This window comes from Lagopus leucura, unplaced genomic scaffold (genome assembly GCF_019238085.1).
Source record: "Lagopus leucura isolate 7727_CA_CO unplaced genomic scaffold, USGS_WTPT01 Super-Scaffold_100059, whole genome shotgun sequence".
Classification (NCBI taxonomy): Eukaryota; Metazoa; Chordata; class Aves; order Galliformes; family Phasianidae; genus Lagopus; species Lagopus leucura.
Window position 1 is genome coordinate 682,465 of NW_024962305.1, and position 21,202 is coordinate 703,666.

Sequence of the window (21,202 nt, forward strand, 5' to 3'; positions counted from 1 at the left end):
CCCCTTGCTCAATGCAGGAATGTGCCTCTCTTGCACACCTTAGCTTAAATTTGGGGCAGGGACCTGGAAGAGCAAAGATGTGCTGCTCAGTGCTGAGCATCCCAGAGAGCACCTCTAAGGTTTTTGCTTTGTATGCACCACCATCTAGCGCAGCACACAGGAACTTCATGTTTTCCCCTTTTATTTTATTCTGCAATTGCACTCAATCACTGGTGCTGGTGGAGTAATTAGTGCTTAATAAAGTCCCCACTTCATAGAGCTATTTATCCTTCTTAGTCATTGCAAGCTGCTTTCAGACTGGGCGTGGTTCCTATAGCTATGGTGATGAGAATCTCCCTGCTGGATTCAGCCTCTAAAATGATGGTGTTGGATTTCCAGGAAGGAGGGGACTATTCTGGCTTCTGGAGCAGCAGGGCAGCATGGCTCAGAATAGGATCCACTGAGCAAGGGAAGGGAAACCCACCACCTCGAGAGGCTTATGGGAAAACAACTCCCCAAGCAAGTCAAGAGCATGGACACTTCTCAAGAGTCTCAAGAGCATCAGATGCACCTTCCATTGGGTCAAAGCCTTTCTCTGGGACAAGCCACTTGTCTGGAGTGGCCCTTCATCCCTGGTGGCTGCTCCCAGCTGAAGTCTCAAAGAGTGGAAATGAAATGACATTATTCCAGGCAGAGCTGATTTCATGAAAAATGTATCATCTTTCCACAGCTTCAACAAAAATGTATTGGTTTCTGCCAGATTTAATTAGAAGCCATCTATTCTCAAAACCTGGGAAGAAAAGGCAAGAGGGGGGGAGTGAACACAAAAGGTTTTAAATACTTCAGATCTACATCAGCAACTGAATTATCTGACTTTAACCCCTCGCCTGTAAATGACAATAAAGCTGTTTCCTCCTCCTGGAAGCACACTGGAAAATAATCATATGGAAACAGTAAAATGTTCATTTCTTTCTGATCTGAGTTCAAGAATTGCCTCTTCACTTTGTTTTTGGTTTGAATGTATTGTTTTTGTCCTGAAGGGTGAAGAAAAGCTGCTGTTTTTATGAGATTTATGATTAAAACTGTCAACCCCATCGCAGTAATGGTGAGTCCAACAGAAACTCACATTCAACAAAATGCAATATTTCTGTTGAACTTGAAGGCCCTTCAAATCTCGTGGATTTTTTTTTTTTTTTTGTCATTTTTATTTGTTTTGTTTTGTGTTTCCCTGCAGTATTGCATCGTGTCATTGTTTGAGATGAAAGCCCTGCCGCGGGAGAGCAAGACGTTTAATTTTGTAAATGTCAAGATGAACAGTTTCAATTTTTCCAAAACCTTTGTCCCCGTTTTATATTGAGCTGAACTCAGCAAATCCATTTGGCCAAGTCTGCAAAAAACGACGGGGATTTCGGAAAGGAACTGAGTTCTTTTTTCAATCCTTCTTTCAGGAGAGAACTAAAGCCCTGCATTCAGTTCATACCGGGACTGCTTTGAGAATCATTCCCCACACTGATGAGTTTTGGTTCATTCACTGAGCACACAAACAGAATTTCCTTCCCATTAAGACAAGCAGGAAATTTGCTACGGGAAAAGTGCTCCTGTGGACCAAAAGGAGGAGATGCAGTTATTATGTCATGCTGAAGATGCACTCATCTTGCTGACTTGCTCCCAGGCCCCAGTGCTTGGGCTTCTTCCCCACTGTCTTACTCCTGCTTAAGGGATCTGAGTCCCAACCCATTCCTGGCCAGCAGCAAACATCCCTTCACCTCTTATCCAACCCAGATCCCAGCCAGCCTGAGCCATGGTGGTGAAACTGTCTGTACCCTCTTTGCTGTTCCATTAAAAGTTGATTTGTTGCTGTATTAAAATGTGAATAACCAAAAAAGCAAGGGTTGGACTTTGTTCCTTCCTTGCTGTTATTAAAACTCTAAATCAGATTGCATGCTGAGCCATCTCTGTTACCTTCACAAATGAAAGCAGGGAATTGGCTTTTTTCATCTTTGACCTTGGATGCAAGCAATACTAACAGTGCACATGGATTTCTCTGAGCCTGTTGTGAGAAGCTGTAGTGTTAGAATAAACAGGATCCTGTAGGAAAAAGGCTCGGAGACTCCTCTCCTTATGGGCACCTCTGCTGCCATTCAAGCTGCAGGGAAGGCAGTGGGCAGGCAATTGGGCTGTGCCTTTGCCTTATTGTGCTGCTCAGATCTCACCTGACTGCAAATCAAGTGATGGACTTTGTAGCTGATGATACTGTTATTACAGAAACTTTCATCCAGATGGACTTTCTCTGTCCATAAAACTCTAACCCAGAAATGTTGCTCTAGCTGGGACATGGCTGGAAGAAGGGCAGAGAAGATGGTGGAAAAAATGGGATTTTAATCTTCCGTTACATTCAGACTGATGTAATTCTTGTTATTTTTCCCAAAATTATAATCCTGATGTTTTGTTTTTGTTTGGACTTTGTGCTGCTACTACACCAGGTTTATGCCTGCTGTTGTTTATTTATACTGTTTTCTTTTATTTGATTCTTCTGGCAGATGATTTTGCCCATATATCACTCACCAACATCTCTACAAATAGCTCTGGCTGACCTGAAAATGCGTTTCCACTGATCAGATAATTCATCTTAAATGCTCTGCCAAGTGAGAGCAGTGACTCACTCATGTCTGCAGACCTGAGAGCAGCCTGCTCATCAGCAAGGCCAGCAAACTCATATCACACAGAGGGTTCAGCAGCTTTTATTTTGTCCATGACACAACTAACCAGGGAAAAGCAACTCCTCTTTCATCTTCTGGAATGAACTTTCTGTCCCTCTTATGACAGGAGTCCAGCAAAGACACGGGGTTGAAGCCAGAGGGTAGAAAAATGAGACTAACCAGCAGAGCACGTAGTCGGGATGCAATGCCAGCAATGGGCTCATCGAGGCGAGCAATGCTGTCTGCTTGGGCCAGAGTAAACTGGCAAGGCCTTCTGCTGCTGGGTCACGAGCTGAGATTGCACAAGTGGATTTATTAATAACTGACGCCAGAGGGAGTCTTTTTTTCTTCTTTGGGATGGCTGAAAAATCAGATTGGAAGGGTTAACTGCAGATGGAATAGAGCAGGGTTTTTTCCCTTCTGGTTCTGATTTGTGGCTTTATTTATTTATTTATCTTGTAAATTCGGATGAAGTATTTGACAAGGTAGAGATGAGCTTGGAAAAAAAAAATAAATCTATTGAGACCACTCTGCAATAGTTTCCCCACTGAGAACAGCTCTCTCCCACAGCTTTTCTGAGCCCTTTTTTGCACCCAGTACTGCACAGCACATCAGGGAACCTCCTTGCCTTCCCCTTCTCTATCACTGATGGAGAAAAGCAAGCAGAGCAAGTGCTGGAGACCTCTTCAGTGGCTACTTTGGTCAGCTTGCCCTTTTGCTAGCATCAGATGTTGAGACCCTGCGAAATATCACACGTGAGGATTTCTGCAAGGACGGTGCAGAAAGCAGTGCACCGTAGTGATTGGTCTCCAAAGGAGCAAATGGCTCAAGGTAAGGCCTTTTTCTGTCACATACTGCATACCTGGGCAGTTCTGCAAAGCAATAAAGTCTGTGCTGCTCAATTCTGCAAAGGGAAACTGCTCTCTGCAGTTATTGCGTCGCTCTGTGCTAACTTAAATTGTATTCAAATGGAATAAGGAAATTTCATGTGTTCTTCCCTCACAGAAAGGGCAAGGATTTAGGATGAGACTTGTTCTGTTGGTGCAGGAGCAGCTCCTCTACAGTGTGGAAATTATCTTGCTGAAGAGTAAATGCCATTATCTGGTATAGTTCCTGTCCCCACTGATGCTCAAACCATTGAATAAACACTAACTAACCATCACCCCTGGGAAGAGGAAGGATTAAGCTGATTCAGCACACTGGGGGCCACAAGCAAATTAAATGACATATGTGCAAGCAGCAGCATCAGAGCTGGGAACCAGCCGCCTCGAGCCGACTTTGCCTCTTCCCAATTCCACTGCTCTAATTTCTGTAGTGAAGGGTCTACTGCTGCCACAGACACAGCCTGGGTGTACAAATATGTCCCCACTAAGCATAGAGGCATGATCTCAGATTCATACTGTCCTCAAGTGCATGACCAGTGCCCCTAATCCAGACTCAGCAGAGGCAAAGGCCAAACAAAACTCATAATATAGCCTTGGCTCAGCTCCTGGCTTTGCATCCACTGGCACCGAGCATCACTGCAAATGGTACATCAGCACGGGGAAGATGTATTGGGTGTCTCTGCTTCCTCCTGCAGCCCTTGGAGATTTGGTTGAGATAGCCACAGAAGCACAGAGAACAAAGCAGCTGATCTCAAAGCAGGTCCTTAATGGAGCCTTTATGGTGTCTTTTGGGACTGAGGACCCCCAGACTTGTTGGGAGCTTCACACGGCGCAGTGCAGTGCTCAGGCTGATGTACCTGCATTGCATTCCCAGCATCTTTTCAACCTATGTGTGCAAGCCAGCCTTGTGCACCAGGGTTTTATAACCCTTGCTCATGGGAGATAGAAAAATACTTTTTGAGGTGCTGAAGTCGAATGGGAATGGCACAGAGAGGTGTCTCTCCATGGAGTGCCAAGGATGGGCTGTCCCAGCTCACATCCCAGCTCTGCTCTTTTGGCAGCAGGACAGCAATTACTTTTGAGATTGTTTTTCTCATTTTCTCAGTTCAACCACTTGAGGAAAGACAATCAGGGTTGCTATAGCAATGAAAGGCTGGCTTCTTAATTTGTAGGATTCTTTGTCTTAATTGTTCCCGGAATTATATTCCTGTGAAAACTGCCTTCTTGGGAGAGTTTGAGTTGCGAGCCACACCAGTACTGAAGGAGAAGTTAAAAACAGGGAAAAGATGATGAAGACACTTTTGGATAAAGAATTAAAAGGTATATCCTAGCCTGTTTCATGTGCTGGCCGGAGCAGTGCCTGCTGTTACCCAGAGAGAAGGGCCTGGAATGGGCCCTAAACTTTAATTATTTATGAATAATTTAAGGTACATTCCTAGGCTTTCCAAAAACCAAGAGTATCAGGCAAGAAATGACACACACAAATCAAAGTAAAATTGTGTGATGTTTAACAAGTACACTTTCAGGGACTATTTAAAAGGGGGGTTGCCAGAGGAAAAACTCTTCTTATATCTCATTTTTCAGTCCCAAATCTCTAAATCCATAGAAGCCACATCGCTTGCATTTGACATATAATGAAAAAACGTGTTGGATTGCTCAGGGTCACTCAGCGCAGCAATGGCACACAGGGGTAGAGATGGAGGCCTTGTAACCCCCCAGCTCACTCTGTACCCGCTTGGAACATCTATAATGGGAACATCTTCAAATATCAGCTGATAAACAGAGCCGTGGAGAGAGGGCAAATAAATCTGTTATTGCAGAGATGCTGGGAATGTCAGAGCAAGTGGGCCAGGCTCCGACTGCAGAAAAACACTACTGCAAATCCAATATTCCCTTTCTGTAATAAAATCTGTGCATGTAACTCAGTTGGTCTGCAGGCTCAGGGCTGGTTTTGGGCTGGGCTGAGTGATCGCTGTGTTCTGGTGAAGCCTCTTCCTCTACTGCCAGAGAGGTTTGGAAGATGGAATCTGCCAGCACAGGAGAGGAGGAGGAAAAGGAGTGGGAGGAACGTAGCCCAGAAGGTCCTATTGCTGCAGGACACCTTCAAAGCGAGGCTGGAACAGGCCCTGGGTAACCTAATCTGGCTGTGTTTGTCCCTGCTCATTGCAGGGGTGTTGCAATAGATGACCTTTAAAGGTCCCTTCCAACTCCAGGGATTGTATGATTCTATGCCAGGCATGGCTACTGGAGAAATCTGCCTCTAGTAGTGCTTCAAAATGTTGATTCAACAGCATCTCTGTGAATACGATGTTTTTACGGGCACCTTATCTGGAGCAGGAGTATTGCAAAATTACTCAGAATCACTAAATCACAGGGGTTGGAAAGAACCTCTATAGGTCATCTAGTCCAACCTCCTGCTAAAAGAAGTCCCATAGGGAAGGTTGCATAGGAAAGTGTGAGCAAACAACCTACTGTGATATGAGTGCTTGGTATAAAAAGCAAGCCTGATGTATAGATTGCCACAAACTTGTATTGCATCCAAAAACAAACAGGAAAAAAGTGTTTAAGTTTCAGAAACTGTCAACAGTTTCCAGAAGATGGATCACTGTGGAGATAGTAAATGTGCAATTTTTATTTTCCCATATGAAGGCCCAGGATGGTGCTCAAATACTTGCAGCCATGAACTGTGAGGTCAACAACTAAGGAAGGCGTTGTGACATCACAAGAGATGACTGTGACCTCCCTGACGCTCGTGCATCAATTGGGCACCGGTAGAGTGCAGCGAGGACTCGTGTCTGGAATCCTGTCGAGCTTGTTTGCGAGACTTGGAGCGCCGTCCGAGGACTTTGTTTGGGTCGTGCTGTGCGGCTGCCGGCAGCACTGCTGGGTGCCCAGCTCACAGCATCGCCAGTGTTTCCCCGGCCCTGCCTGGCTCAGGCAGCCGGGGCTCCGCCAAGTGCGCTCGCAGCAGCAGAGGTGAGCGGTGCGGGGACACGGCCCTGGGGTGGGTTTGCCGCTCAGGGACCGGGCATCACTGCTGCCAGCCCCGGGGACAGCGAGTGACCGCAGCCTCTCTCTCTCTTTTTCAGTTTGTGACATCTTCTGCCCGCTGCGGCGCCTGCGAGGGGAGCAGCTTCCTGACCTCGGCTCTCCCAGCCCACCGCACAGCCCGGGGCCATGGAGGCGCCATCGCCCTGGACCTGCCCCATCTGCGGGCACGGTCGGGAAGATGTGACCTACGTGACCCCCTGTTTCCATCAGCTGTGCTACGGCTGTGCGCTCTGGTGGGCCATCCAGAAACCGAGCTGTGCTGTATGCGGGCAGAAGGTCAGGACCATCGTGTACTCGGTGAGGTCAGACGAGGATTATCTCGAATGTGCCGTCCCACAGCCCGCAGCATGCTCAGCTTCTGGCCTGCAGGGTGAGCGGGAGCCTGCAGAGCCAGCTTTCGTTGCTCCGGAGAACAACTTCCCTCCAGAGGTCTGGGCTGCCTTTTTCCAGCAGCAGCCCAACCTCAGACCCCTGCTCCGGTGGCTCGATTGGGAGTTCTGGACCATCTCCAGGAGCACGTGGTGGGTGGTGCACTCCAGGCAGAGCATCGTCCTGCTCTGCCTCTGTATGTACGGGCTGGACGAAGAGGTCTTGCTGCAGGAGCTGCGGCCATCCCTGAGGGACCTCACGAAGAGATTTGTGAGGAGGCTCATCACCATCACCGCAGCCATCTACGGCCAGCAGCTCCGCCAGCAGCAGCACCACCAGGACAGCCGTGCTGCTGCTGGGCAGCAAGAAAGACCCGCGGCCGCCCCCAGCCCCGCCACTTCTCACCAGGGGCCTCCTGCCTCCAGCCCAGGCCGCTCCGCCAGCCCTGCAGGCCCCAGCGCTGAGGAGCTCCCTGCTGACCTTCAGGGGGGTCCCGGGCACCACACCACCAACGCTGTGCCCTCAGAGGAGGAAGCGGGGCAGGCGGTGGCAGCGGGCCCCTGCACCCAGGGCAGGGACCGCTCTGCTGGGGGGCACCGGCGGCCCAAGAAGAGGAAGGCCAGCAGCAGCCCCCAGGGCTCCCTGCCACCCCACAAGAGGCGGCGGCAACGGCAGCGCTAGGCCAGCACTGCACAGCCAGCCAGAACATGGCTCGGGGCTGGGAGGCCAACATCTGCCTCTCGGTCTGCTTCTGAGAAGTAAAATCTACAATTAAAAAAAGAGACCAAGTTGGTCAGTTGGGGTTGCTGTCCCTGCCCATGCTGGTTTCTCCCTTTTCTGGTCCCAAGGAAGGCCACAGAATTACATGCTCATCTCCACAGAAAACAGCAAGCCATGACGGTGGCAATAAAACAAGCATGGGCCCCAACACACACAAGATGGACTTCATGTCTGTAATAATAATGCACTCATCGGCCTCCTCCCATACTGCCAGCTCCAGGCCACAAATAATTCATTTATCTGCAGAAAAGATGCAATCTTTGTTGCTGTTGCTGCTGCATTTGTTGCCATTGTTTTAAGAAAGTAATGAAACCAGAGCAGCACAGAACATGAAGCTGGCCTCATTTGTTCCTTGCTGAAGATTTAACCGTTGTATTTCTTGCCTAAGCAATAAGATGACCAGCAGGACGATGGCAGGCAAGGAACGCTGTGTGTTGTACTGCAGAAAAGCAAATAGATGGGGCGAAGGACCAGGAAAATAGAAAGTAAAGCATCTGTCGGAGGAACAGCTGTCAAGCAGGACCATTCAGCAGCACTTGCTGAATCAGTGTGTACAGGAAGACCAAAAATCACTTCCCAATGGGACGGTAACACTCCGGTGTTTCCCACTGCCCATAGGGTTTCATGCAGTCCTTCCTGCACCTATTGGCTGGACAGAAGGTGGTTTCCCCAGTCACCTTACAAAGGAAGGCAGATGGACACTGAAGAGTGGCTTTGACAGCAATTCCTACAGCTGTGGAGTTCAACTCGTGCACGTTTCATCTCTCACATACAGTCTGCTGCCAAAACATTAAAAAAATATTAAAAATTATCTACTGAGCAGCTGTGCCGTAATTCAAACCCACACCTCAGCACCCAAATAACCAACACAGTTTTTGCCATTTCCCAGCAGTGTCCCAAGAGCTGCTGTCCCAGATGCTCTGTGGGCATCAGAGCCACTCTGATGAAGTCTAACCTACTGTACCAGAAAATTAAAACTGAATTAAAGCTTCCTTAGAAAGCAATAACATTTCCATTTCATTTCCAGGATGATAAAGGGAATATTTTTCTTTGAAGGATGAGCCCCGCACATATCCCAACCAGATCTGCTGACAACAAGATCCTTTTTTACCCGTCAGCACCATCAAGGCAGCAGCTCAGGAGCCACCATGCCCTCAGCCTCAGGCACTCACAGCACACGTGTCAGCATGTTTCTAATCCCGGAGCATTTATTGCCAGGGCTGGGGCAGGAGAAGCAGCACAGCTTGATTCATTAGCTAACATTTGTTTAGTGCTCTGAAGGCTCCAAAGTCCTGAATAAGGTCTACAAGTTACTATTACTGTTTTTCTGATCTCAGGATGAATTTCCCTTGCTGGCGGTTAGAAAAACTTTGCCGTGTAATTGAACAAATCCAAATGGGAATAGCAAAGATGCTCAGAGAAGGGACATGCTGGCACGCTCTCATATGCTTACATTCCCAAGCCTGCAGGCAGTTAAGAAACCTGCCTGTAAGCAATTAATTATTATCCCTCCCCAGATCTGTGCTGAACCAGAGCTGACTTTCTACTCCACACATTCCAGCCTTTTCGTGCCACTGTCCGACACAGGAGTACAAATGTAGGTGCCCATTCCTTACACAAATGCCTGCAGCAAAAGAACCCATCAAAGCATTCTCTAGGGACAATTCGGTGTAGCTGCAGCTTCCCCGGGCTGTCAGTCAGTTTGATACCTGGTGGCTGAACTGACAAGTTGATGCTTCTCATCTGTTGTATCATACAGCCCGGCACAGAAAAATTGCAAAGGTCACATCCCTGTGCAGATCCATACTCCAATAACCCAGTGATGGGTCTAAATCTAACAAAGAGTAAATGAAGCACCAGCGAGCAAGCACTGGTACCCCACCAAAGCAGCGTGGCCTCACTATGAGCTGCTGTGCTCTGAGGTCCTCAGCTCCAGCTGCAGCAGCACACACACAGCGTGCAGGTGGCAAACAGACTGAGGAGGAGAAAGGTCTCTGTCCCCTGCTTGCCAGCCCTGATGACTCACAAGCCCATTGTCCAAAAGATTAAACAGAATTGAAAAAACCTGGTAGCACGATCAAAATATAAGCAGCTGTGGCTCAGACACACACAGAGCTCAGAGCCTGCGCGCTGCTCTGACCTCCCAGGGCTGGTAGCAAACATGGGCAGTGTCACCGACCACATCCATCTCCTTCAATCTTTGCCCTGCCCGCAGAGTTCAGAGGCAGGTCTGCACACCCCTCATGTGCTCGTGGGGACCCGGATTTCCTTTTCTTCTCACAAAGCTCTCATCCGACTCCCAGAACGAGACTGTGAATCTCAGAGGCAGCTGCCAGCTTTTGCTGGTTACTGGTAAATCTAGACTTTCCTTTCCTAGCTTTCTTGATGCTTGTTTGCCACATTATGATTCGGTGCTTGAATTCATGTAAAATTTAAATGAGCAGAGCCCAACACACTCGTGTGCTAAAATGCTTCAAGTTAATTTGATCAGACTTCTGGGTCCAGAGTCCCAGCAGACCAGCACGGATAGACCGGGGCTCATTTATATTCGTGTACTTGAGATGGAAACAAAAGGAAAATAGAACTTAGGTCCAGCAGAAGGTGCTTTTGAGATCTCTTTGCTGGGCCCAACAAAACTAGAATATCTGAAATATTTCCACATCTCCACAGCAGCCTGCTGAGCCCTTGCCTGGCTGTAGTGGGTCTGGGCTGCTGGCCTAGGAAGTTGCTACACAAATATAGAAGGCTGCAGCCCCACTGCTTCCCATCAGGGAAGGCCTCCTGCCTCTGGACCAGCTCTGCTGACTGCTCGATTACTGACACAACCAGGATGCCATTGGCCTTCTTGGCCTCCTGGACACACTGCTGGCTCGTGTGCAGCCAAGCATCGACCCACACCCCCAGATCCTTATCCTTCATTCGGCTTTCCAGCCACTACGTGCAGCCATTTGAATATTTCATGTTTTCTTTCAGGGAGAGTTTTTATACTCTTTAATGGCTTTCATTTTATAACCTATTAAAAATCCAAGCGTAATATTAAATACATCAAAATCCAATCATGTTTTTTTAATTTTCTATACGTAGTAAAAAGCCTTTTAGCCCAGCCAAAGCTACCTTGGAAGGGATCAGATTTAATTTCAGGGGAAACATCAGCATTCCACATTATGTTCCCGTTTGGAAAGGAGGACTATTTTAATTAGCCAAGGTCTCTCAGCTAAGTGGAGCTGTGTGTTCCCAATAGCTTGGAGCTATTGGCAATATGCTGTTAGGTGATAAGGGGGTCCAAAATTTTGGGGAAAGGCTGAGGAACAGAGTGAGACTTACAGGACCACAATCACCTTCAGCAAAGCCCTTGTTCCAGGTGTCAGTTTGGGCCCAGAGCAGTTCAGGCTTTACCAATGCAAACTGCTCACTTGGCACATGCTTCTCAGCTGGGCTGGGAAAGTAGAGGGTCTCCCAAAGGCTGGGACCTCCCCTTTGCCTCTTTTTCTTCCCCAGTAAACCCACTTCCCATCTGTTTCAGGGCTCTGTGCACTGCAGCATGTTCTTGAGACACAAGAGGGCAGGCACAGGCTGTGCAATGAGACAGGGTCAGGCTCTGTTCCCTGCATCCCTTGTCACCCTGTCATTACTGCTCCCTCCATTACTACATCTCCGTGGTCCCAACTCCCCTTGCCATCCCTCCCAAACTGTGTGCCCAGCCCTGCTGGTGTCACCCCCAAGCACAGCTCCAGGTGTGATCAGAGCTGCCTTTCCCTGTCCTGGGGACACCCTGGCCACTGTGGTGACAACCAGACTTCAGGCTGCCCGCATGGCACTACTGGGCAGCATTTGTCTCCACTGTCCATCTCCAGCCCCAATGCAGAAACCCACGAGCATTTCTGGTGCTGTGCAGCACTGCTGGGGATGCTGCTTCTTCCTCCAGACTGCACCCGCAGCGCTATACACAGTCAACTAATAAAAGGCAGCAGATGGTATATGGTATGAGTTACAGAAAACAGCACTGTAAAGGCAGTGTGCATGGTGAATAAATGAAAGCATTAATGCATCAGGCCAAACAGCACAGGTGGTGGAAGAGGAGACAGATTTGGAGCTGGGATGGTGATGGGTGGGAATAGGAGCCTATTCCTGCCAGGCATTTTTTAAAGGGGGGGAAATGGTCTTTGCTCTGGAGAGATGCTGAGTGCAGGAGGAGGCAGCTCTGGAGCTGCAACCACTTTCCTGAGTTGCTTTCATTCTGCTTCACACCTCGCTTGGCTCTGCTCAGTGCTGTCCACCCCATCTGGAAAGCAAAAGACAAGGTGCAGGAGGCCTCTAAGGTGTCAGAATTCCAGCAACCCAGAGACCAAGTGGTGTCTTCAGCTCATGGCTGCAGTGCAAACTGTGTGACTGCTCACATGTCCTTTGGCTTCTCTTTGCCTCAGTTTCTCTGGTGTAGAAGAGAGAGAGCAGCACTGCATAGCCATATAGCAGTGCTGGGTTGAATAGTTAAGCCTGAGAGATATTCACATAGGATGCTGTAGACTGGGAGATTGCATGGCTGGATAACAGCACAAGATAAAAATCAGGCTCACTTTGCCCAAGATAATCTTTAGGTCTGTTCTGGAGGTAAATTCACAGGAGGCTGATAGTCTCTGGGCATCACACCACAGACTGTGACAGCCTGTGGCTGTTCCTTGAGCCTCTGCTCTCAGCTGACTGTCACATCCATGCCACCATGGCCCCAGGGACCCTCACCTGCCATAGCACTGTATGGAGACAGAAAGTATTTTTTCCTTCTACATCTGAGATAAAACAGATAAAAATACTGCTGTACACAGAGTCAGTATGGAGAGGAGCTACTCCTGACCCTTCTCAGACCCAGGGCTACACCTTGCTCCTTCCACCTCCTGCAGCGTGTGCTAAGGATGCTGTCATATCTGGAGGCTTCAGTGTGCAGGATTTTGCAGCATCTCTTGGCTAGGAAACCTTTCCCAGTTTGCTTCCCCAACATCCCCACCCCTCCAAACCTCCCATCTGAAGACACAGCTGGGAGCACCTTCCCTACGGCATCCATCGCAGCTGCCTTCCAGCAGCACCAAACATCTGGCAGTGCTGCTCTTGCCCGCCGTGGGGCTCGGATCGATGCGTGACTCACAGCTCTCTGTGCTTCGCCTGCTGGAGTCCTGAAGTGCAGGGAGGCTGAGACAGAGAGAAGGAAGGAGAGTCACAGCAGCCCCTCTCCCCCACTACCTCTCCCGCTTCATCCTTTTCTGTCTTAATTTTTTTTTTTTGCTCCGGAACTGCTGCATGGCAGAGAGGCTTCATGCTATTGCTTTTTATTGCTATGCGCATGCATGGAGCTGAGAAGCGTTTTTTTCCCCCCTTTTTCATTTTTTTATAAATCCTTTTCCCTCCTTCCCTTTTTTCCTCCTTTACTTCTCTTGCATTTTCCTGCTGAATTTGCTGCCCGGCTTTCCCTGAGAGAAACTCTTGCAAAATAACACCGGCGGGGTTTTAGGGAGGGGGCTATTTCCTAAAGCCCTGCCCAAAACAGCAGGGTGGGGAGGAGAAGAGATGCCCAAATCCGGCAGCACCTTCGGAGCACGGGAAGGATGAGTCTGGAAGCCTCACTGCCAGCCATCAGCTCTGGGTAGCGGCATTCTTGGCTTCACGCACCAGTTAACAGGCTGCGAGCTGCTCCGCTTGTTTCAAGCTCTCCCTCTCGCTTAATCTCATCTTGTTCGGTGTGTGTGTGTGTGTGTGTGTGTGCGCGTGTGTAGGGGGAGGACTTTATTTCCATTGGCTCGGCTTTCGCTTCCCACCCACATCTCTTCCACATCACCTTGGTGTCTCCCTAAATAAAACCAGCCCTTCTTATCACACCGACGAAATCAAGAGCTAGAGTTTGAATGGATGTTTGTATAAATATTTACCCCTACGAAGCTATTGCTGAGCTGGTGGGATAAGCTCGTGGCAGCTGGTCTGAGACTATCTTTGCTCTCTCTCCTCTAAAAGGCTCTAATTACTTTCCAGAGGGGAGGGGAAGGATCCCAGTTCTTGCTACAGTCTGACCCAAAAAGCAGTGCAAGGATTTCACCAGCTACTCCCAATGGATCTGAAGGACAGCACCAGCGAGGGCAGCATGGGGAGCCTGCAGCCTTCCAGCATCCAGATTTTTGCCAACACCTCCACACTCCACGGGATCCGTCATGTCTTCGTCTATGGGCCAGTGACCATCCGGCGCCTGCTCTGGACCTTGGCCTTTGTGGGCTCTCTGGGGCTCCTCCTGGTGGAGAGCTCGGACCGGGTGACTTTCTACTTCTCCTACCAGCATGTCACCAAAGTGGACGAGGTGGTGGCAAACAGCCTGGTGTTCCCTGCTGTCACCATCTGTAACCTCAATGAGTTCCGCTTTTCCCGGCTGACCACCAATGATCTGTACCATGCTGGGGAGCTGCTGGCTCTGCTCGATGTCAACCTGCAGATCCCCAACCCTCACCTGGCTGACCCGGCTGTCTTAGCCATCCTCCAAGAGAAAGCCAACTTTAAGCAGTATAAACCTAAAGTTTTCAACATGCAGGAGTTCCTGGCACGGGTTGGCCACGACCTGAAGGATATGATGCTGTACTGCAAATTCAAAGGTCAAGAATGTAACCATGAGGACTTCAAAACTGTGAGTATGAGCAGATGCTCTGCTTTTCTCCACTCTGGGCATGTGGATGGTGGTGGTACAGGACCAGGATAGCCCTGGATGTCACTGGCTGTGTTGCGTGGACACAGTATGATGAGCACGGGTTGTGGCACAGCTGAGAAGGAGCAGGCAGCCTGTTGAGTTTCAGTTTTCTTGCTGGAGCCCTTCTTGTGCTGCTTCCCAGCATGGTGTGGGGTGATGTGGGGGCTGAGCAAGGGGCTGGCAGCAGGTCCAGCACTCATCTTACATGAGGATCCTGGAGGGTGCATGCTGTCAGACCAAGCTGAGCAACGGAGGGGACCTGGGGGTCTCTTGCTATGGTCAGTGAATTTTAGCCAGCTGTAGCAAGAAGACAGGGCTGGAAAAAGGCCAGCACAGAGGCGCGCATTTGGGGATGGTCTGAGCAGTGTCCATCAGTCGGTTGTATCTCCCTGGGTGTTTGTAGCCGTGATGAAATTCTGGCTTCTGATCAAACAGAAGGGAAATTTTTCTGCTTGTTCCTGATGGTTGTGGATCATAAATCCTAGTTAGCTGTGCAGTGTGGTCAGCAGCTGGGTGTCTTCATGGTGTTGTGTTAGAGGAAAGAAAAAAAATATAGAAAAAGGAAAGAAATCAGGCAGTGTTCTGATGATGGCAGGGAGCAGGAGCAAGCTGGGCAGCCTGAGGATCTTGCAGGAACAGACGCTGATCAGCTCATGGCTCCTGGCTGCCACCCGAGTGGCAGCTCGGCTTGCAGACAGCATCAGAGTTAAATAGAATCAAAAAGTAGACTGTTGGAAGAGGAGATGGTACCCGTGCACTGCTGGGTAATGAGGGGCTGCAAAGGGGCTGGTGGCTGGAGTGCTGCCTGGGCAGAGCTGTGGGCACACGAGTTGGCACGGGACTAAGCTGCACTTTACTCTCAGGCCATTCTGGCTCATCCCTTCCCACTGATCTGCCACCAGTCTGCCCTGGTTGGGGGCTCAGCAGCCCTGCAGTCAGCCATGCAAACAGCTCCCAGGCAGCTGTCTGTCTGAGAGCAGTGCTGCCTGTTCTGCAGATAGGCTGGGGCTGAAGCAGACTTTATGATGGTTTGGTTTGCCAGCTGGATTTGGGTCTGTTTTTAGGAGTATTTTATGCCTCTGCTTCTTGTGGGTCTCCCAGCAAATGGATCCAACTCACTCATGTTCCATAGCCATTTCCAACACCTGGACTGTGCTCTCCTTAGATGCCTAAGTAGGAAGGTTGCATTTCATGTCAGTTGTTGCCTATGCCTGTTTTGGACTGGATACCAATCAGACTGTTCCTTTCCTTCTGCTCTGTGGGCAGACCTCAGCAGAGGCTGCTGTAAGTTTTTGGAATGTATCAAAAAAGTTGCTAGGGGAAGAGAGAACTAAAGCAAAACCATGTGTGAGAAAGTATGGGAAATGGATAGAAAGAGAGAAAAAGATGCTAAAATCCAGAGGGAAAGCAAAGATATGCTTACCAGTAATGCAATAAGCACCAGCCAGAAGCAAATCCCCAAAGCCTAAGTAGCAGGTTGAAAACACCTGCAGGAACTCAAAACAGCAGCTCTTGTTGTCAGGTGAGAGGGGAGCTCTGGGCAGCATCTCTGGGAAATGGGGCTGTTCTCTCATGGCATCTTTTTCTATACAATTTCTAGAAAGACAAAACTTTCCCTGACTGCTAAATAAATCCTGGTTCTGCTAAATCAGGTTGGAGTCAGCTAGAAACAGATGAGGTGCTACAGTCTGACAGCAATTCTCATTGGCAAACGCTGTAGAGATTGAGAAATGGGGCAGTGAAACACTTCAGTCAGTTATGCAAAGCAGATGCGGGTGATCCAGGAGACAACATCTTCCCAGTGTTGCCTTCTGCGCCTGATACATAGAAATGCATCAGAGGACGTGCTGGAGGCACAGGAAGATGTTCTGGCGTCACCAACTCCAGGCAATCCCTCATGGTATGGAAATCTGGGCAGCAGAACTCAAAAGAGACTCAGAAGCTTCGTTTTCCTTTCAGACTTTGCCTCTAGAGACAAAAGGCAGCAAAAAGCGCCTGCTTAAATGCTGAGTAGATCTTTCTACTGGGAGCATGCTGTAAAGGTCTGTTAGCTGCCTCCAGGGAGAATCAGAACCTGCAATTCTGGAGGAACGTTGTGTTTAATCATCAGCGACCTGTTGCAACTTTGCACACAGGCTCAGTGACAGCCCATCCATTCTGCTGCATTACCAGCTGGAAAAAGAAAAGCGTCGTCACTGAAAATTGATTTCTTTCCTCCCAGGAAGCAGAGGTGTAAGTCCCAGAGCAGTTCTGTAATGCGTCATCATGCTGAAGAATTCCAGTTCTCTCTGTACTCCTCACTTTCATGCACCTGGGAGCAGTTTTGCAGCAGAAAGCTGCATCAGTGCAGTACGATGCAATAAGATGCTGAAGAAGGTTGTGCAGCTGTCCCCTGGGGGTAATGTGTGTGTTGGGTGCAGTGCATCCCCTAAATAAAGCTGCTTGCCCCGTGTAGGAAAGCAGAAGCTGACAGGGCAGTGTCCTGACACACTGAACACTTGACCATACCTTCCCTCCTACTCCTCCTCTACTTCTCCATTACTGCTTTATTCACAGGATTTGAGCTGTGCTTCCTTGCACTCCGTGTTCCTTCTCCCTGGGATTATGTCCCTGTATTATGGTCCCTAAGCTTTTCTGCAGGAATACATCCAAAGGGAACAGCAAGGACTGAGCAAAATATGTGCTGATTCCTCAGTTGGCCTTGCAATGCACTGAGCAGCAGATAAGATAATGCCGACCTCTGCTGTAGGCGAGGTAATGAAGAATAGAAAATTGGCAGAGCACGCTTTAGCAAACCCATTCCTTTCGAGTATTTGGAGGAAGGAAACCTGATAACAGCAGCTGAGGAAATCCTCTCTTCTTTTGTGCATCACTCCTCCCAGGAGGTCTCAGTTGAAAACGACCTCACAGATGGCATCGTTCTGGAGGAGCTGCGCTCCTGCTGCTCAACATGACAGTAAGGTCTTCCCATCCTACGGCTGCTGAGCATGGAAAAGCTGTGGTTTGTCAGCCCTAAATACACTGCTGTAGCTTTCTGGGTTTCTCTACGGGTGTGCTGAAGCAAAGCTTTTCCCCAAGCTTGAAGCCATGGCTCATGGTCCTTGGCTGCTCTGGAATAAAGGAACAGAGCAGCAGTAAGGAGCCTTGCAGGAGGTTTTTGTGTGTGGCACAGTAAATGTGTGGAGTAGCAGGGGAGACAAGTCTATGACAATCATCTCACCTCCTCGGACAAATGGAGAATGACTGATGGGTGATGGGGATGTAGATACCTATAATATAAGCAGCATAGGAATGGGATATCAGAGTCCCACCTTGCTGAGAAAAGTAACCCCAGCAGCCAAGCCTTGGCTGAGATATTCAAGGTGGGGCAGTGGATGCACATTCTGGTCTGGGAGCACATCCTTCTGTCATGTGGATCTTGTGGATTAAATGGGATCTGTTGTGAGAGCTTCCCCTCATAACTAGTTCATTTCTGAGGTAACACAATAACTTAGCTTGTGCCTTCTCTGCTTTTGTTGCTGGATGTCTATTCACGTATTTTCAGTGGCTGTGACAATGAAAGGATATAACTCACGTATTTTCAACACACATTTTTGCTGATAGACAGTGTCCACATAATGGAGAGCATCTCATGTGAATATTCCTATTTTGAGATGCAAGTTTCCATCAATCTATTTGTCTTTACCCATGCATACATTTTCTGCCGTTCTTTTTAGTGCGCCCGAGAGGCCACTATGTAGTAAATAGCTTTTGCTTCTTGCACTGATTAGTCCATTCTCATCCCTTATTATACAACTTTCACTTTCCTCCAAACAAAAAAAGTAATAATCATGATGCTAGCTGCTGGATTCATATGATTATATGACCTCTGTTTCATTGTTTCTTTGGAATTCGTGACTTTTTCCAAAGTTTGCCTCAGAATCTGTGAAATATGCCATAATGGCATCTGCCATTTTGTGATAACTTTTACACAAATAGGTTCAGTGGCAGTGTTGTATTGTTTCCTTGCTGTCTGTAGTGGATGAAAGGTAAAATCATGGGAAATATTAAAATGTGCCTGTGCTCTTTCTACACGGACCCTAGGCTTTAATACTGCCATGCCTAAAACTCTATGTGAAGAAACATAAAAAACAATACAACACAAACCTGCAAAAATAATACCCAAAAAAAGACCACCACCAAAAACAATAAAAATATGCATGCACACATACACACAAAAACATGGTTTCCATTTGGAGAGGCAAAATTGGAGCCACATAGCTTGTCCTGACCTACTTCCATACACCTCATGGAAGTCTTCCTTCAGGACTTCATGAGAAATGGAATCACAGAATCTTTAAGCTTGGTAACGACCTCTGAGATCCCCGAATCCAACCCCAACCCATCCCACCACGTCCATTAACCACATCCCTCAGTGCCACACATCTCCACTTTTCTTGAACACCTCCAGGACAGTGACTCCATCCTCCCTCTGGGCAGCCTGTGCCAATAAATGTCCCTAGTATCCAGCTTGAGTAGAACAATAAGTAATTTCTCCGATATTCCCTTTTGTGCTTGTTTGACCAAGAGCAGTGATGCCCGTGCTTAAAAGCATGATGTGGTGCTGTGAAACCATGCTGTGTGCTTATTCAAAATGCTCCTAGCAAGGTGCTGGTGGGTATGGTTCAGTGCCTGCAATCCCCCTCAAAGCCAATGGTCACAAATTGAAACTGGTGGTCATGAAATGAGGCAGGAGAAGGTCACACTTTACAAGAAGAGAAAACAGATCTGACTTCAGCATGGGGCTGGGTGGCCTCTTGAGATACCTGACAACCTGAATTATTTCACACATATACTTATGTATATAATATGTAATGTATTTCAGTAACTCTTTCAACTGCATACAGTGTTCAAAAGAAACATCAAGTGTTTTTTTCTAATTCCATTCATCTTTCTTTTAGGATTAATGAGATACCTTACGTGGCTTTCCTTAAGAAAGGCTCTTTGGGAAAACACATCCATGAAAAGCTTTCTTGCCTGAAAGCTGGCACTGCGCGTGCAGGTCCTCTCTTCAGAGGCTTCAGAGGGAGGAAAACATGAATTGTGACTATATTTGCAGGTTTCAAAAATCAGTAGATATTTTGCCACCTGCATCTGCTGAGAGGTTAAATAAAAACAAAACTTTAAATGTATGTCCTGTATTAAGGGGTGAGAATAACCTGAAAAGTCTACTAAAAGCTCTTTGGGATTTCTATACTTGCAAATATCTATGAGGAAACCTTGAAAGGTTCATAAACTCAACAACTAGGATGGGAAATGAGATAGATAAGGTGGACAGAGCTGCCTCCACCTGCCATGGATCAATCAATGAGACCAGAAAAAACAATTGCTCCTTGGAGGTGAAGGAGACTGCATCACTTAAACAGATTGACACCTGTGTGCTCAGAGCCCATCGAGAAGCAGTTTTTATCCAGCCATGAATATTATAACTGAAGCATATTTAAAAAAAAATAAAAAATCTTAATTGTTTTGATCATTTGCTGTTGTGGTTGCTGTTGAGGAAAGGATTTATCCTGTGTGTTAAGCCAGGGAGCATGAAGGGAAGAAGTGAGTGGTAGTGGAAAATGCACGTGTGTTTGCCAAAGGTGGGATAGATGAAAGGTTTAATCTGCACTTGGTTACATTTCCAGAGAGGAGCCCAGTGCAGAGGGACTTGGCCCACAGGAGTGTTTTCACCTCCAACAGAAGTTGCTCATTTACTGCTCCCATCACACGAGCCAGTTCTGCACAGAGATTTCCTTCCTCCTCCACAGCTGCTCAGAGGGATTTGAAAAGAAAATCAGAACTGAAAAAGGCTGAGTCAAACTCAACCCACTCATCAGGTTGTTCTTCAGATCAGCTGGTCCTGAGCACAAGAAGACTCCAGACAGAGTGAGCTTCATGGCCAGCCCTTGGGCTTTCCCACCAGGCAACCAGGAGGTGCTCAGATCCAACTTCCAGGCTGTGTTAAGAGATGGAGTTTGTCCTGAGGGAACCTGATAGATCTGAGTCTGTCCATATTGCACATCTGAGAAGAAAAAATACAAAAACAAGCAGTTGAAGGTCAAAAATTTTAGTGGGATGCAGTTTTAGTTGTTTTTCAGAAATTTATATCTTTATATCTTTGTTCCAAAAATATTTGAAACTTAGAAATAAAAATGGAAGTAATAGGAAGGTAGGCATCAAATTAAAATAATTAAAAATCTGTTTCCTTTTCAAAGGTTTTGAAATTATTAGGGGAAGAAAGTCAAAACTGAAACACTGTCTTTTTTCATGTTTCATCTTGTTGCTTGCTCTGGGCTTTTTCAAACCCCACTCCCGTGGTGGAGGACAGTCATGACTTCACCAGACAGCCAAATCCCACAGAAGAGACCCAAAATGTTTGTGAGCCTGAACATTTAAGGGAAATTAATCCTGGTCCAGGAGATGAGAATAAATAAATGCAAGCAAATGCACTCTGGTGACTTAGCTGTACTGTAAGCAGCATAATTGAAGGGCTCCAATTTCAGCCAGTGTGAAGAATGTCTTACTTTCCCAGCTCAAGTAGATAAAGATGAGCTGAAACTCTGGTACAGCACAGGAGCAAATAATTGTCAATCATCGGGACAACTCAATGGCAGGAAAGGAAACATCTTTACAATATGCCATGGCTTGGCAGTAAGGGCTAAATCCACTCAGTTGATTGCAGAAGAGAATTAATGACCAAT

General features: G+C 47.7%; 1 protein-coding gene across 1 annotated transcript in view; it reads left to right on the forward strand.

The window, feature by feature from the left end:
• The first annotated feature begins 13,853 nt into the window (after positions 1 to 13,853).
• ASIC2 (acid sensing ion channel subunit 2) overlaps positions 13,854 to 21,202 on the forward strand; it is a 416,369-nt gene continuing 409,020 nt past the window's right edge. The window contains exon 1 of the mRNA XM_042886579.1: positions 13,854 to 14,417. Coding sequence (XP_042742513.1) covers positions 13,854 to 14,417 — 564 coding nt within the window. The remainder of the gene's footprint in view (positions 14,418 to 21,202) is intronic.